The 18,097-nt window shown below is 48.0% G+C and overlaps 1 protein-coding gene across 2 annotated transcripts in view; it reads right to left on the reverse strand.

The window, feature by feature from the left end:
* The window catches only part of TUBGCP2 (tubulin gamma complex component 2), a 37,481-nt gene that overhangs the window by 15,450 nt on the left and 3,934 nt on the right, over window positions 1–18,097 (reverse strand). For both annotated transcript variants that reach the window (XR_014787602.1, XM_084833302.1), the window contains exons 3-9: window positions 8,883–9,062; window positions 7,912–8,071; window positions 7,324–7,531; window positions 6,220–6,419; window positions 4,219–4,408; window positions 3,492–3,637; window positions 2,656–2,836 (exon numbers count right to left, since the gene is read on the reverse strand). Coding sequence is in view for 1 of the 2 variants with exons in the window: in XM_084833302.1 (XP_084689428.1) it covers window positions 2,656–2,836; window positions 3,492–3,637; window positions 4,219–4,408; window positions 6,220–6,419; window positions 7,324–7,531; window positions 7,912–8,071; window positions 8,883–9,062 (1,265 nt within the window). In the remaining variant the exon portion in view is untranslated. The remainder of the gene's footprint in view (window positions 1–2,655; window positions 2,837–3,491; window positions 3,638–4,218; window positions 4,409–6,219; window positions 6,420–7,323; window positions 7,532–7,911; window positions 8,072–8,882; window positions 9,063–18,097) is intronic.

Here is an 18,097-nt window from a genome sequence, read left to right on the forward strand (position 1 = left end):
AGAGTATGGGAAACAAACAGAACGAACTTGAACTCTTAATACACGAGGGAAATTATGACTTGATAGGTATAACTGAGACTTGGTGGGATGACTCTCATGACTGCAATACAGCAATTGAAGGATATAACTTGTTCAAAAAGAACAGGAGGAACAGAAAGGGAAGTGGGGTTGCACTGTATGTGAAAAATACATATCTCTGCACAGAAATACAGGAGGAGGAGCTTGGTAGCCCTGTCGAGAGCATCTGGATCAAAATAAATGGAGCAAAGAATAAAAGGAACCTGGTGGTCGGAGTCTACTACCGGCCACCCAACCAAGGAGAAGACGAGGATGAAACTTTTGAAAAGCAAATAGCCAGCGTTTTAAGGTAGCATGATGTAGTAGTAATGGGGGACTTCAATTTCCCCGATATTTGTTGGGAGACAAATTCTGCAAAACATGGCCCCTCCAGGAAATTCCTGACTTGTGTGGCGGATAACTTCCTCCTACAGAAAGTAGAGGAAGGAACTAGAGGATCGGCTCTCCTTGACTTGATCCTAACCAACAGAGATGACTTAGTGGATAAAGTAGCAGTTGCAGGAACTCTGGGGGAAAGCGACCATGTTGTACTTGAGTTCTTGGTTCTAAGGGAAGCAAAAGCCGAGTGTAGTCAAATGCATACCCTGGATTTTAGGAAAGCTGATTTTCATAAACTCAGAACAATGATCAGTAAGGTCCCATGGCAAGTGACGCTAACAAGAAAAGGAGTCCAAGATGGGTGGGAGCTTTTAAAAAAGGAAATTCTCAGGGCACAATTACAAACAATTCCAACAAGAAGAAAAGTGGAAGACAACAGAAGCCAATACGGCTTCACAAAAAGCTTAGGGATGACCTGAAAACAAAAAAGGACACATAGAGGAAGTGGAAAAAAGGCCAAGTAACAAAGGAAGACTACAGGCAGGTAGCACAGAATTGCAGGGATGGTGTCATCCTAGAGTAATAAAGGAACTGGCAGAAGAACTCTCAGAACCACTGTCTATTCTCTTTGAGAAATCATGGAGGACGGGGGAAGTGCCAGATGACTGGAGGAGGGCTAATGTGGTCCCTATCTTCAAAAAGGGTAAAAAGGAGGAACCTGGGAACTACAGACCAGTCAGTCTGACATCAATCCCTGGGAAAATTCTGGAGCAGTTGATAAAGCAATCCATCTGGAAGCACCTTGACAACAATGCCGTGATTACTCAAAGCCAACATGGATTTGTCAAGTACAAGTCCTGCCAGACGAATCTGACATTTTTTGATCAAGTCACCTCCCTTGTGGATTGTGGGAATGCTGTAGACATCATATACCTCGACTTCAGCAAAGCTTTCGACAAAGTGCCCCATGATCTCCTGATGAGCAAACCACCTCAAAGTGGGCTAGATGAAACAATGATCTGGTGGATCCACAGTTGGCTACAGAATCGGACTCAAAGAGCACTTATCAATGGGACCTTCTCAAACTGGGGAGAGGTAACGAGCGGGGTACTGCAGGGCTCAGTCCTGGGCCCAGTGCTCTTCAACATTATTATTAATGACTTGGAGGAGGAGGTGCAGGGAATGCTGATCAAATTTGCAGATGACACAAAATTGGGTGGGATAGCTAATACTTTGGAAGACAGAAACAAAATTCAAAGTGATCTGGATAGACTGGAGCACTGGGCAGAAACAACAGAATGACATTTCATAGGGATAAATACCAAGTTCTGCACCTAGGAAAAAGAAACCAAATGCACAGTTACAAGATGGGGGATACCTGGCTCAACAACATGACAAGCGAGAAGCATCTCGGAATTGTTGTCGATCACAAGCTGAATATGAGCCAACAATGTGATGTGGCTGCAAAAAAGGCCAATGCTATATTGGGCTGCATTCATAGAAGCATAGCTTCCAAATCCGAGAAGTACTAGTTCCCCTCTACTCCGCACTGGTTAGGCCTCATCTGGAGTACTGTGTCCAGTTCTGGGCACCACACTTTAAGAAGGATGCAGACGAACTGGAGAGGATTCAGAGGAAGGCAACAAAGATGATCAGGGGACTGGAAACAAAGCCCTATGAAGAGAGACTGAAAGAACTGGGCCTGTTTAGCCTTGAGAAGAGAAGACTGAGGGGAGATATGATAGCACTCTTCAAGTACTTGAAAGGTTGTCACAGAGAGGAAAGCCAGGATCTCTTCTCCATCATCCCAGAGTGCAGGACACGGAATAATGGGCTCAAGTGACAGGAAGCCAGATTCCGGCAGAACTTCAGGAAAAACCTCCTGAGTGTTAGAGCAATATGACAATGGAAGCAATTACCTGGGGAGGTGGTGGGCTCTCCCCCGCTGGAGGCGTTCAAGATGAGGCTGGACAGCCGCTTGTCAGGGATGCTCTGACTTGGATTCCTGCAATGAGCAGGGGGTTGGACTCGATGGCTTTGTAGGCCTCTTCCAGCCCTACTAGTCTATGATTCCATGATTCTATGGTAGAGGAAGCCTGCAAAGTGTGAGGCATAACGGCTAGGGAGGGCTCCTGTCCTCTGTCAAAGGTGGCACTCAGAACTGGACACAAGACCCCAGAGGCCTGACCAGCCCAGAAGAGCGTGCAAGCCACACTGCAAACAGCTCTGTCCTCAAGTCTTCCCAGGAACGAAGTAAACCTTAAGCGGGCCACAAGTCCTTTTTCTTCCATTAGGAAATCAAGCAGGACTTTGCTGGCATAGTTATAGGCCTTCTCTATTTGCTCCACATATTCACGCTCCTTCAAAGTATAGATGACCTCCTTTGCCAAAGGGCAAGTCACATCATGGCCACACTCCCGGACGACGTTTAAATATTTCCCTAGAGAAAAGGGAAGGAAAGGACTGTTAAGACTAACACAGATTCAATCCAGACTCTGCACACTACAAGACATGGTCTGATCTGCCTGGCAGCCTGCAGATGCAACCCTTGGGAGCTTGGTCTGTGCGCAAAGGCTTTTAAGAACCTGCAAATAAGATAAATAGTTTCCCCCAAAGGGCGTGTATATCTGCCTGAGCACCAAAGTGGTACAGCGGTTCACCTGCTAGGTGAGGATATGGAGAGGCCCCACTGGATAGGAGTCTCCACTCCTCAGCCATGAAGCCCCCCGGGTGGCCGGGCACTCTCCCTCAGCCTGGCCCGCCTCTCCGGGGCTCTTCCCAGGATAAAAACAAGGTGGGGGAGGGAGACACACATATGCCGCCCAGTGATCCTAGGAGGAAGGTTGGCAGGAACATGGAAAATAAGTAAGCCACCTCCCCATGCCGTATGCTGATCCTCGGAGAAAAACCTGCCCCTCTCCCACCCACACAACCCCCCAACGCCCAGGCAGGGCTCAGCCTGTAGAGGACGAGGAGACTGCTCCTCAGAGGAAGCAGCAAAATGAGGGAAAGCTCCTGGCGGGACACGGGGAGCCCCCTTCTCTCTCTCTCTTGCCGCCGCCCCCTTTTCTGTTCATTGACAGGCAGCTGCTCACCTGTGCTTAGAATCTTGTCTGCAATCTTCTGGAGGAAGGAGGGAATCTGTTGTTGAACAACGGTGTATCTCTGGTCCCAGTATTTATCGTTATAATCCTCCTGGATCTTCTCCTTCTGCAGCTCATGTTCTTCCACCATGAATTCACTGTGGAATTAAAACCAATGAGAGTCTGGGGGAGACAGAGAGTGGCTATGGGGTGGGGAGGTGGCCGCAGGACAGTGGGGGGGCTGGTTCTCCAGCAGGCCTTTAATCTGTTGCTCTGGTTATTAAGTGAACATTTTTAATGCTTAGTATTGTATTGTGTTGCTGTTTTTATTGTTTGTTGTTGCTACCTTACTGTTTGTTTCTCTACGGCGGTAAACTGCCCCAAGCGTGTTCGTTATCACAGAATCATAGAATAGTAGGGTTGGAAGGGGCCTACAAGGCCGTCGAGACCAACCCCCTGCTCAGTGCAGAATGTCAATCAATGCTCAATATCACCAGCGTGGACAATGCTGCCTGGTCTTCCAAAAAGGCTACGCAGGTTCCTCTGACATGGCCTTCCCCCACCTGGTGCCATCCAGGTGTTTTGGGCAACAACTCCCAGCATCCCTGACCACTGGCTCTGTGGGCTGGGGCTGATGGGTGTCAAAGTCCAAAGCATCTGGAAGGTGCCCGGCTGGGGAAGGCTGAACAAGCTCACAAGCTGAGCCAAGAGGGAAAGTGAGCCGGATGGCTCCGCATACCTATAGGGATCATGGATGATGCCTCTATAAATCCACTTCTCCAGAACCTCGAAGTACGGGACGCTGGCAGCCTTAGTTAAGTAGAGGCAGAGCTCCTGGGCTTGGCTGTCCCCGGTGTAGTTGAAGGTCTTGTCATGGAGCAGGCTGAGGGTTGATCCTCCCACACACTCGCCTTTGTCTACGGACGTGGCTGGAACAAAAGGCAAACGGTGGAGGATCCCCTGCCATCATCCACTGCAGCAACAGGCAGATGGACTTTCCATCCCTCCCCTGTACACCTGGACTCACTTGGTGCCCTTTCTCCTGGGACACCCATGTCACCCAACACAGCCATGATAAAACACCCCCTGGGCTCAGCAAGTCTCTGGAGATGCAACAGGGGAAACCATTTTAAACTATGGCTTGAAAAGACCTTTTAGACCCCACTGAAGGTGTCCTAACCACGACCCATTTTGCAGGCAGAACTGAAGCCAGTCAACCTGGTGCTATCAGGGCACAGATATCAATACAAGAATAAAAAACCAAGGTAGCTTCCTTCAGGAAGCCTACAATACACGGCAAACATTTAACAGCTCCATCTTAGTTCCAGCAAGCTACTAGAGACAGAGGTTTGGCCACTGGGTGAGTTTTAAGAATTCAACACAGGTTTGAGACACAGAAGCTGCAGCCAGCCAGCCCAAGGGCTGCTTGGACTCTTTGGGCCTGGAGAAGTGTCACTTTCTTCCCACAACAGAAATCTTCTGGCATCTCTCCTTTCTGTTGATGAAGAGGCAGCCCAGCACCTCTGCCTTCATCATGCTCAAAGCCACGCAGAAAAAGCAGGGCAGGTACTGCCACCCGCCCCTTAGTAACCTCTCCCTGGCAAGTCCAACAGCTCGCTGGACCCCCCCCCCCTTTCTTCCTTCATTATTCACATTTTTCTGGGAGGCCCAGACAGCTTTTACCCACCTCTCCTACCTTTTCATGGAATCCAAGAGTTGGAAGGGGTCTTGGAGATCATCTAGTCCAAACCCCTGCTCATGAACCCACCATCTCGCGAGGCAGAGTCTGTTCCACTGCGGAACAGCCTTCGCCGTAAGAAAGTCTCTCTGAATGTTTAGACAAAATCTACTATCCACACCTTCTCTACATTGCTCCTCTGCAACTTCCCTGCACTGGAATTTCCCCAAATGAACTACCAGTTATACGCATGTGGACAGGGGAGATGCAGCAGACATTGTTTACTTGGACTTCCAAAAGGCTTTTGAAAAACTCCCTCACCAAAGATTCCTGAGCAAACTTAGCAGTCATGGAATAAGAGGAAAGGTGGTTAAAGAACAGAAAGCAGAGATTAAGAATAAATGGCAAATTCTCCCAATGGAGGGAAGTAAATAGTGGGTTCCCACAGGGATCTGGATGGGGACCAATGCTTTTCAACTTGTTCATAAATGATCTGGAATTAAGAGTGAGCAGTGAAGTGGCCACGTTTGCTGATGATACCATTTAGGATGGTTAAAACAAAAAGGGGTAGTGAGGACCTCTAAAAGGATCTCTCCAAACTGGGAGAATGGGCATTTAATTGGCAAATGCTGTTCAATGTAAGCAAGTGTAAAGTGATGCATGTCGGGCCAAAACCCACCAATTTCATGAATACGCTGATGGGATCTGAGCTGAGATACTGGAGGCAACATATAGCCATCAGGACCAGCACCCACGGATAGACTTCTCCTCCCCCATGAATCTATCTAGCCCCCTTTTAAAGCCATCCAAAATAGTGGCCATCATTGTGGTAGCAAACTCCGCAGTCTGACTACGTGCTGTGTGAAGGAGTTCATTTTACCTGTCTTGACCCCCCACCCGTCCTGGTCAACCAGACTTTTAAACGACTTCAGTTCTGGCTCTAGGGGAGCGGAGGCAACTAAATGCGCAGACCGCTGCCCGCCCTGCAGACCTGCGGAGTGTCCAGCCGCCGGCTGGCGTTTGGGCCTCCTGGAGCATTGGGACGAGAGAAGGGCCACTCACCGAGAGAAGCCAGGATCTCCATGGTCCTCATGGTGGGCTGGATGTAGAACCAGAGCTTCTGCAGGGACAGGAGCCCTTGGCGCTGGAGGTGCTCCAGCTGGGTGATCAGGATCATGTACTCTTTGATGAGGGTCCTCATGGCTGCAGCCAGGGCATGATTCACCTGCCCGTACTCAAAAGAGGATTTCTCCTCTATGAACCTGGGAAGACACAGCAGCAGAATGGCTCTGCAAGCTCCGTTCCACAGCTGGGCGTGTCTAGCCCCTGAACGAAGGTACCGGCAGGAAAGGCGTGAAGGGAGACGGTCATCTTGAAAATGCAGTTCAAAATGGGAGAGGGAAGGCAGGGAGAGGGAGACCCCCTGGCAAGGCTGTCTCCTGTGCAAGCCTCACACTGCTGATGTGCCACACAGAAATCCAAGAGAAACACACAGGGGAAACACATTCGCCAACCAACCCGAATGGCAGGACCCGAAAGGCCTTGAGCCGCTAGCCAGCCATTCTGGGGCAGCCCCTGGCTGTCCTGGTGCCGCCACCAGGTGGGGCAAGCTCCAGCTGCCCACCACAAGGCACTCAAGGGGCAAACCACACCTGTGTCACGCACAGCTGCGGGTGCACAAGAAACCCCGCTTGGTTCACGCTTCAACGCGAAATGACCAAATCTGCACTTCCCGAGGCTGAACGTCAACCAGAACGTAGTTAGATGTCGGAATCCACACTTTTAAAAAGTTTGCTAAGCAGTTTGCAAAAGCAACAGGTGTACAAAAAATGCATACATTTGAAGCAGTGCATATACAAATGTGTATGTTTGGGGAAATATGCACAAAACCACTGTACTCAAAGGGAAAACTGCTTGCAAAAATGTGTACATTTGAGAAGTGCACAAAAATGCATCCATTTGAAAAAAAAAGTAGAAAAATTGGTATATTTTGGAAAACGTTCATGGAAGTGTATGAATATCTGTGCAGACCAAAATGTATTGCACAATCTGACGAGGACAGAAAGAATGTAAGCACTGGAGAAATGAGAACCAGGGCAAAATCAACAGGTTTGCTTGCCCGTACACACAGCTCACCCAGGGTAAACCCAGAGTGCTGGCTGGTACCTGGTCACTATGGAGTAACTTGCAGCCACAGGGAGGATCCTGGTGACCAGCTCTTTGACTGACATGTCCAAGTTTGGGTCCACTAAAAAAGCGCGGTTTTCTCTGCCCACCAGCGGCTGTGCAGTGATGTATCTGCCATCCACCCCAATCAAAACATACAGCAAGTCCTCCACGACTGCAGACTCCTGAGCTGCCAGCGGTAACGTTCCTAGTGGGGAAACCCAAGAGGGAAAAAACACACACAATATTTTGGGGGCAATCACACACAAAAAGGGTTGGAGGTTCTTCTGGGAGACCAATTTCGGGACCAAAGGGCAGGCTGCAATTTTAAATAACAGCAGTCTTCCCGCTGTCTGCATTTGTATGAGCAATGCAATGTGCACAGGTGCAGCCATGCCCACGGTCCTCGCTGGCCAAAATCTGCATGCTGCCAGCTCAGGCAGCGATCTTCACTGCCAGTGAAGGGCCCCGGTGCGACACGGAGACCCGCTGCTGCTGAGCTGCAGGTCAGACTGCACACAAAAAACCCAGTTTGTGAGACAGACCATCCAGTCTTTTCTTGTGATGCCCACCTATAGTAATACCCACCTATAGCCACAGTTGTATCTGTGCTTAAAGTGGAGCTGGTGAGAAAGTCCCCAATAAGAGCTGGTCTCTCATATACCCAGGCAGGAAATGATGGAATGGGCTGTCCAGAATGCTTCTTGTTCTGCTTTTCTCTGAGTGTCTTTCGCACAAGTTCCACAGGCTGCCAAATGAAAGAGAGACACATGTGACCCACGAGTGAAATGCATGCCCTGAACCCACATGCAGCAAAGGGAGGAGACAGACAGGCCGTCTCTCACTGCAGGATGAAACCTTTGCAGCAGCAAGTTCCCTGGAAGGCAAAAACTGACTTCTGCCCAAATCCAGACAGGGCAGCGGAATCCTCATTCAGCAGAAGCAGAAGGGCCGCACCCACCCCATACGCACTGCCCTCACAGTCCAGTGTCCTCAAGTGTTTCACACAGAAGCGAAGAGCTGGAAGGAAGCACGCAATGTGCCCTAAACCTCCACTCCCACCAGATCAGTCTGCCTGATCCAGATTGCCACAAGGGGAGGGGGTCAAGCAACAGAAGGGAGGAGATCTATAGCCGAATCAAAGGGAGAGACATGAACACTTAAGTCCATTGTCTGCCCAAACAACTGAGAAACTGAATGAGAGAATCCTCAAGATATAAAAGAGGGAGATATGCAAGATATGGGGACACCAACTCGTACAACTCGTATATGCTAAGTTATGAATGTTGCATTGTATGCCGTTAAGGCAATAAAATGAGTTCAGGTTTGATAAGTATTATTACATATATGTCAATTTTCGCAAAATTTCCATTTCAGCAGAGGGGGAGGAAGAACGAAACCCCCATGGCTTCAAAATTTCTTGACATTTTACATCTCCAGGGAGAGGCATGATGCAACTACCCACTGGGACCATAAATGTCAACCCCACACACACTCGGGGGGAGGATGGAATCAGAAATGCTTCCGGTGCAAATCAAAAGGCCTGAGAGAAGAGATACCTGCTGTGTGCTGGAGCTGGTTGTCACTGTGCCCAGCTGCTTCCGTAACTCCTCAAGCTCCTGAACAGTCATTTTGGGAGTCGCCGAAGGGATGGAGAAAGTGATGCTGCTGCTGTTAGCAGCAGAGTTTGCAGCAAGTTCTGCCCTTTCCTTGGCATTTTGCTGCAAATACTGGAGGGTCTGGAAAAAAGCCCCAACAAAAAGCAGAACTGAGAAACTGCAGCCGAGGCCCCAAAGATGCTCTCCCACATGGAAGATTTCCTCCACGAACCAACATGGCTCAGGGCCTGAGGTCCCCTTCTGCGTCCAGGCACTCATTTGCAAAGTGTGTGTTGCGGGCAGGAAGGACGGGGGGGGGGGGGGGAGGCGAGATGTTGCACACAGCCTACAAGCTCCAAGTACCCTGAGCCCTCTTAAGTGTCACTGTGTGCCAAGAGTAGCTGCCCGTGCCAGGGCTTTCGTTCCGTTGGCCCTGCAGACTCTCTGGCTTCCAGTGAAAACGGGCTGTGAGACGGCATCTCCAGCTCAAAGGATTTCAGGCAGGTGCAAGGCTGGGGAAGAGGTCTTTATATCTGAGACCCTGGGGAGCACTGGCAGTGGGCTGGACACCAATGGTTTGCATGTTCCCACCAACACACAAATGCTGGTGGGAACACGTTCCCCCCCTGCCTCCCCCGGATGCGTTTCCTGTGGAATCCAGTGCAATTCCATTCTATCCCTGTTCCCGCCACCCTGCAGACCCTGCAGTGCCTCCATGAACAGAACGCTGGGCTAGATGGATTTTGGTCTGATATAGCACGGCTCATCCTATGTTCTTAAATATAGAATGTCTCTGAGCATATGCAGAATGCTTTGCTTTCACCATGGAGGGAGCAATCCTATGGCCGCTAGGCAGCGGCTAGACGGCCATAGGATATCGTGTTATCCGGGAACTGACCTTCCCCAACTTCCGTGCTCTCTTGGAGGCAGCGTGGAACATCCCCGGCCTCCGCACTCACAAGAGGAGCGCGGAGCAGCTGAAAAGGGGCGTGGCTGGGGGCGTTCTGGGGAAGGCGGAAACGCCTGTACAACACATCGTATGTGTCAGACTGCAGCCTCCTTCCCCGCTCTGTGCTCCCGCGGCTAGACAGCCTCAATCCGCTGTCCAGCCAAAAAGGCAGGACGGGAGAAGCACGGAGGGAACAATCCCCTCCGTGCTTCTCCTGCCGTGCTTTGGATAGGCGTCACCTCTGAGTTTGGAAGCGGCAGCCTATCTGGATAGGATTGTGCCCTAAGCACTTATATTCCGCCCCATCAATCCACAATCCCTCCTCATTCTACCATCATCCAGCAATTCTTCATAAACACAGATGTCTTCATAAAAATAGATGTCTCCTCTACCTCCTCCTTGTTATGCACAAACTCTCACTGTATCTTCCTCCCTAAAACTTCATTTGTGCCAAGACTTCGCCAGGATTCAGCCAAGGAATCTGTTTTCAAAACTAGGACTAAGTTATGGAGAAACTGTAAGCATGTACTAAGTGCCTTTCCCTTACCACTGAAGCTAGAGCTCATGCAAAATGAAAAAACAAATATAAATGACAAAACATGCATAGGACTGGAGTAAAAAGGTAGTCAGTTCATTAGACTGGAATTGGGTGTGCAGAGTATTAAGCCTGCAATACCATGCACATAACTCAGAACTTATTTCTGAATAAACATGCAGAAGATCAAAAGGAACCTGTGCTGGAATCCTGTGCACATTTTCCTGGGGGTAAGCCTCATTAAACACAATGGGGCTTACTTCTAAGTAGGCATACATAGGATTGTATGTTGTTGTTGTTCAGTCGTTCAGTCGTGTCCGACTCTTCGTGACCCCATGGACCATAGCACGCCAGGCCTTCCTGTCCTGCGCTCTCTCCCGGAGCGTGCTCAAGTTCATATTCATTGCATCCGTGATGCTATCTAGCCATCTCATCCTCTGCCGTCCCCTTCTCCTTTGGCCTTCAGTCTTTCCCAGCATCAGGGTCTTTTCCAGAGAGTTTTCTCTTCGCATTAGGTGGCCAAAATATTGGAGCTTCAGCTTCAGTATCTGTCCTTCCAATGAGCACTCAGGGTTGATTTCCTTTAGGATGGACTGATTTGACCTCCTTGCAGTCCAGGGGACTCGTAAGAGTCTTCTCCAGCACCACAGTTCGAAAGCATCAATTCTTCGGCGCTCAGCCTTCCTTATAGTCCAGCTCTCACAGCCATACATTACTACTGGGAAAACCATAGCTTTGATTAGACGGACCTTTGTCGGCAAGGTGATGTCTCTGCTTCTTACTATGCTGTCTAGGTTTGCCATAGCTTTCCTCCCAAGGAGCAAGCGTCTTTTAATTTCAGGGCTACAGTCACCATCTGCGGTGATCTTGGAGCCCAAGAAAGTAAAATCTGTCACTGCTTCCATTTCTTCCCCTTCTATATGCCAGGAAGTGATGGGGCCAGATGCCATGATCTTCGTTTTTTTAATGTTGAGTTTCAAACCAGCTTTTGCACTCTCCTCTTTCACCCTCAACAAGAGGCTCTTGAGATCCTCTTCGCTTTCTGCCATTAGGGTGGTATCGTCTGCATATCGGAGGTTGTTGATAATTCTCCCGGCAATCTTAATTCCGACCTCTGATTCATCCAACCCGGCATTTCTCATGATGTACTCTGCATATAAGTTAAATAAGCAGGGTGACAATATGCAGCCTTGTCGTACTCCTTTCCCAATTTTGAACCAATCGGTTGTTCCATGTCTGGTTCTTACTGTTGCTTCTTGACCCTCGTACAGGTTTCTCAGCAGACAGGTAAGGTGGTCTGGTACTCCCATCACTTTAAGAATTTGCCACAGTTTGTTGTGATCCACACAATCAAAGGCTTTAGCGTAGTCAATGAAGCAGAAATAGACATTTTTCTGGAATTCTCTTGCTTTCTCCATGATGCAGCGAATGTTGGCGATTTGATCTCTAGTTCCTCTGCCTCTTCGAAACCCAGCTTGTACTTCCGGTAGTTCTCGGTTTGCATACTGCTGAAGCCTAGCTTGTAGGATTTTGAGCATCACCTTGCTGGCATGTGAAATGAGCGCAATTGTGCGGTAGTTTGAACACTCTTTGGCGTTGCCCTTCTTTGGAATTGGAATGTAAACTGACCTTTTCCAGTCTTGTGGCCACTGTTGAGTGTTCCAGATTTGTTGGCATATTGAATGCAGCACTTTAACAGCATCATCTTTTAGGATTTTAAATAGCTCGGCTGGAATACTGTCATCTCCGCTAGCTTTGTTGTTACTAATGCTTCCTAAGGCCCACTTGACTTCACTCTCGAGGATGTCCGGCTCAAGTTCAGTGACCGCACTATCATGGCTATCAGGGACATTCAGATCTTTCCTGTATAGTTCTTCTGTGTATTCTTGCCACCTCTTCTTAATCTCATCTGCTTCTGTTAGGTCCCTGCCTTCTTTGTCCTTTATCATGCCCGTCTTTGCACAAAACGTTCCCTTGAGATCTCCAATTTTCTTGAAGAGATCTCTAGTCTTTCCCATTCTGTTGTTTTCCTCGATTTCTTTGCATTGTTCATTTAAGAAGGCCTTCTTGTCTCTCCTTGCTATTCTCTGGAACTCTGCATTCAGTTGGGTATATCTTCCCCTTTCTCCCTTGCTTTTCGCTTCCCTTCTTTCCTCAGCTACTTGTAAAGCCTCATCAGACAGCCACTTTGCTTTCTTGCATTTCCTTTTCTTTGGGATGGATTTCGTTGCTGCCTCCTGAACAATGTTACGGACCTCCGTCCATAGTTCCTCAGGCACTCTGTCTATCAGGTCTAATCCCTGAAATCTATTCCTCACCTCCACTGTATATTCATCAGGGATATGATTTAGGTCATACCTGAACGGTTTAGTGGTTTTCCCGACGTTCTTCAATTTAAGCCGAAATTTTGCAAGAAGCAGCTCATGATCTGAGCCACAGTCAGCTCCAGGTCTTGTTTTTGCTGACTGTATGGAGCTTCTCCATCTTTGGCTGCAAAGGACATAATCAATCTGATTTCGATATTGACCATCTGGTGACGTCCATGTGTAGAGTCGCCTCTTATGCTGTTGGAAAAGAGTGTTTGCTATGATCAGCGTGTTCTCTTGGCAAAACTCTATTAGCTTTTGTCCTGCTTCATTTTGTACACCAAGGCCATGCCTGCCTGTTATCCCGGTGATTTCTTGACTTCCTACTTTAGCATTCCAATCCCCTATGATGAAGAGGACATCTTTTTTTGGTGTTAGTTCTAGAAGGTGTTGTAGGTCTTCATAGAACCGATCAACCTCAGCTTCTTCGGCATCAGTGGTTGGGGCATAGACTTGAATTACTGTGATGTTGAATGGTTTGCCTTGGATTCGTACTGAGATCATTCTATCATTTTTAAGATTGTACCCCAGTACTGCTTTTCCCACCCTTTTGTTGACTATGAGTGCTACTCCATTTCTTCTAAGGGATTCTTGCCCACAATAGTAGATATGATGGTCACCTGAATTAAATTCGCCCATGCCTGTCCATTTTAGTTCGCTGATTCCCAAGATGTCGATGTTCAATCTTGCCATCTCATGTTTGACCACCTCCAGCTTACCTTGATTCATTGATCTGACATTCCAGGTTCCTAAACAATATTGTTCTTTGCAGCATCGGATTTTCTTTTCACCACCAGACACATCCACAGCTGAGTGTCCTTTCGGGTTTGGCCCAGCCGCTTCACTCTTTCTGGCGCTACTTAGAAATACCCTCTGCTCTTCCCCAGTAGCATATTGGACACCTTCTGACCTGAGGGGCTCATCTTCCGGCGTCATCTCTTTTAGCCTTGTGATACGTTCCATGGGGTTTTCTTGGCAAGAATACTGGAGTGGGTTGCCATTTCCTTCTCCAGTGGACCACATTTTGTCAGAACTCTCTGCCATGACCTGTCCGTCTTGGGTGGCCCTGCACGGCATAGCTTATGGCTTCACTGAGTTACGCAAGCCCCTTCGCCACAACAAGGCAGTGATCCATGAAGGGGGATGATTGTATGAGTGAGCAGTATTTCTCTCCCCTGCACTTCCAGCCCACCCCTCTTATTTTTATTAAAGCTTTCTGTTCATAGGCACATAGGAAGCTGCCTTATATTGAGTCAGAATGTTGGTCCATTTAGCCCCGTACTGTAGACACCGATTGGAAGCATCTCTCCATGGTTTCAGGCAGTATTCTTTCCTAGTCCTACCTGGAGATAATGGGGATTGAACCTGGGACCTTGTGCATGCCATGCATGTGCTCTACCACTGAGCTAGAGCCCTTCCTATTGCTAGTTAATGACAACTGACAAAAAACAACAACCCCAGATGTGTTCCTCTGCAACTCTGATAACCCACTTTTCTCAAAGACTTGGAGGAGGAGGAGAAAAACCAACTCTCATCTGTTTGTATGAAGTCAAATACAGTTAAAAACTTCTCTTGCCTACCAAAGAGAATTCTCTTTGAGATTTCCCCAAGGTATGTTCTGGGTGGAATAAAGAAAAGATAGAAAGACAAGGAGAGAGGAGAGAAAAAGAGGTAAAGAAGAATGGTGATTGGAAATGGAAGTGAGAGAGAAAGAATTCCCCAAGCCAAGTGTCTCCTTTCAGAGAGGCAGCACTTCAGAGGAATTTAGGAGGCTGTGCAGGGTTTGTAAGGCCTGCACAAATTAACTATATGAAGTGAGGTGGCTGACAGCTTTTTCTTTCTTTTTCAAACTGTAAAACCTATTGAAAACAATGCCGTGATGACTCAAAGCCAACATGGATTTGTCAAAAACAAGTCCTGCCAGACGAATCTGATCTCATTTTTTGATCAAGTCACCTCCCTTGTGGACCGTGGGAATGCTGTGGACATAATATACCTCGACTTCAGCAAAGTTTCGACAAAGTGCCCCACGATATCCTGATGAGCAAACTAGCTCAAAGTGGGCTAGATGAAACAATGATCCGGTGGATCCATAGTTGGCTACAGAATCGGACTCAAAGAGTGCTTCTCAATGGGACCTTCTCAAACTGGGGAGAGGTAACGAGTGGGGTACCGCAGGGCTGTCCTGGGCCCAGTGCTCTTCCACATTTGTATTAATGACTTGGAGGAGGAGGTGCAGGGAATGCTGATCAGATTTGCAGATGACACAAAATTGGGTGGGATAGCTAATACTTTGGAAGACAGAAACAAAATTTAAAGTGATCTGGATAGACTGGAGCACTGGGCAGAAAACAACAGAATGACATTTCATAGGGATCAATGCCAAGTTCTGCACCTAGGAAAAAGAAACCAAATGCGCAGTTACAAGATGGGGGATATGTGGCTCAACAACACAACAAGTGAGAAGGATCTTGGAATTGTTGTCAATCACAAGCTGAATATGAGTCAACAATGTGATGTGGCTGCAAAAAACGCAAATGCTCTTTTGGGCTGCATTCATAGAAGGATAGCTTCCAAATCCCGGGAAGTACTAGTTCCCCTCTACTCAGCACTGGTTAGGCCTCAGCTGGAGTACTGTGTCCAGTTCTGGGCACCACACTTTAAGAAGGAGGCAGACAAACTGGAGAGGGTTCAGAGGAGGGCAACAAAGATTGTTTCCCGCCTCCCAGCTGGGCAGAGCAGAGCAAGCTGCTCCAGCTGGTCCAGGGACTACAGAAGCAAGCAAGCTCCCAGAGAGCGAACGACCAGAGCGAGCGAACAGAGGGAGCAAACAGAAGTTGGCCAAGGGAGTTCGGCAGGGGAGGTCAAGGGGGAGGCACCTAACATTTTTTCATTTTTTCCCATTTTTTATTTTATTTTATTTTTTAACTAACTTTTTTTCATTTATTTGTCATGTAACACACACTTCCACACCAGTGGGACTCTGCTTTTAACCTCTACTGAGTAGAGGAGCAGGCACAGGCTAGTCTAGAACAATCACAAAGCTAGACACAAAAAGGGAAAAGAGGCTATGGAAGGACAAGACTCTCCAGTGATGGTGACCTGCAAGGTGTGTGTAATGTTTGTTTTCTTGCCTGAGAACAACATGGCCTACAGCTGCAACAAGTGCAAGTTGATCACGCTGCTGGAGGAAAAAGTAAGTGGACTGGAGCGGCGACTGTCGACCCTCCGGGGAATAAGAGAACACGAAGAGTTCTTGGACAGAATGGGGGAACTACAGCAGCAAAGGGAAGACCAGAAGCTTGAGGAGCAACAGCAAGATGAGGCAGTGGGGAATGCTGAGGTGAAGAAAAATGGAGTAGAGGATACTCCTTGGAAAAGGGTGACAGTTAGGAGAAGAAGAACTAGACGCCACTCTGCACCATTGGAAGCAGTGGAGCTGTGGAACCGATTCCAGGTACTTGTGGATGAGACTGCAGCACAGCCTGCAGAGGAAGAATCACAGGGGAACCTACATGAGAGTGAGCAAGAGGCTGAAGGTCAGTCAAACAGAGGTGAGGAAACCCAGGCCTACAACAAGAAGAGAAGAGTGGTAGTAGTGGGAGACTCCTTGCTGCATGGGATCGAGACCCAAGTATGGTGCGAAGACCCGTAGACTCGCCAGGTATGTTGTCTCCCGGGAGCACAGATTAGAGACGTGACTGAAAGGTTGCCTGCACTCATAAAGCCCACTGACAGGGATTCCTTTCTTCTCATCCATGTGGGAACAAATGATACCGCCAAGCGGAGCTACAAAGAGATCACGTCAGACTTTGAAGATTTGGGAAGGAAACTCAAGAACTTTGGGGCCCAGATAGTTTTCTCATCCATCCTTCCAGTAGTTAGAAGAGGGATAGAAAGAGAACGAAAAATACTCCAGGTGAATGACTGGCTACGAATGTGGTGCCGATGAAAGGTTTGGATTCTGGGACCACGGCCTATACTTCCTGGAAGATGGGCTGTTGGCAAGGGACGGGTTGCACCTCACAAAGGATGGAAAGAATGTGTTTGGCCACAGCATGAACTTCATCAGGAGGGCTTTAAACTGAATCCTATGGGGAAGGGAGATGTAATGTTGAGGGTAACAATGGACGTGGGTGCATGCACTGCAACGGAGAGAACAGCTGTGATAGCGCCCAATAATAGTCTTCAGACGCATGTAGGAAGAAAGCCAGACTATGAAGCACATGGTCTTCGATGTCTATATACTAATGCCCAGAGTATGGGAAACAAACAGAACGAACTTGAACTCTTAATACACGAGGGAAATTATGACTTGATAGGTGTAACTGAGACTTGGTGGGATGACTCTCATGACTGCAATACAGCAATTGAAGGATATAACTTGTTCAAAAAGAACAGGAGGAACAGAAAGGGAAGTGGGGCTGCACTGTATGTGAAAAATACATATCTTTGCACTGAAATACAGGAGGATGAGCTCGGTAGCCCCATCGAGAGCATCTGGGTCGAAATAAATGGAGCAAAGAATAAAAGGAACCTGGTAGTCGGAATCTACTACCGGCCACCCAACCAAGGAGAAGACGAAGATGAAACTTTTGAAAAGCAAATAGCCAATGTTTTAAGGAAGCATGATGTAGTAGTAATGGGGGACTTCAATTTCCCCGATATTTGTTGGGAGACAAATTCTGCAAAACACGGCCCCTCCAGGAAATTCCTGACTTGTGTGGCGGATAACTTCCTCCTACAGAAAGCAGAGGAAGGAACTAGAGGATTTGGCTATCCTTGACTTGATCCTAACCAACACAGATGACTTAGTGGATAAAGTAGCAGTTACAGGAACTCTGGGGGAAGCGACCATGTTGTACTTGAGTTCTTGGTTCTAAGGGAAGCAAAAGCTGAGTGTAGTCAAATGCGTACCCTGGATTTTAGGAAAGCTGATTTTAATAAACTCAGAACAATGATCAGTAACATCCCATGGCAAGCGACGCTAACGAGAAAAGGAGTCCAAGATGGGTGGGAGCTTTTAAAAAAGGAAATTCTCACGGCACAATTACAAACCATTCCAAGAAGAAGAAAAGGTGGAAGACAACAGAAGAAGCCAATATGGCTTCACAAAAAGCTTAGGGATGACCTGAAAACAAAAAAGGACACATACAGGAAGTGGAAAGAAGGCCAAGTAACAAAGGAAGAGTACAGGCAGGTAGCACAGAATTGCAGGGATGGTGTCAGGAAGGCTAAAGCTGAGAACGACCTGAGGTTAGCGAGGGATACTAAAAACAACAAAAAGGATTTCTTCAGCTACATGCACAGTAAAAGGCAGAGAAAA

Source organism: Heloderma suspectum, chromosome 1 (genome assembly GCF_057233095.1).
Source record: "Heloderma suspectum isolate Gila_16-S chromosome 1, 16-S_ref, whole genome shotgun sequence".
Classification (NCBI taxonomy): Eukaryota; Metazoa; Chordata; class Lepidosauria; order Squamata; family Helodermatidae; genus Heloderma; species Heloderma suspectum.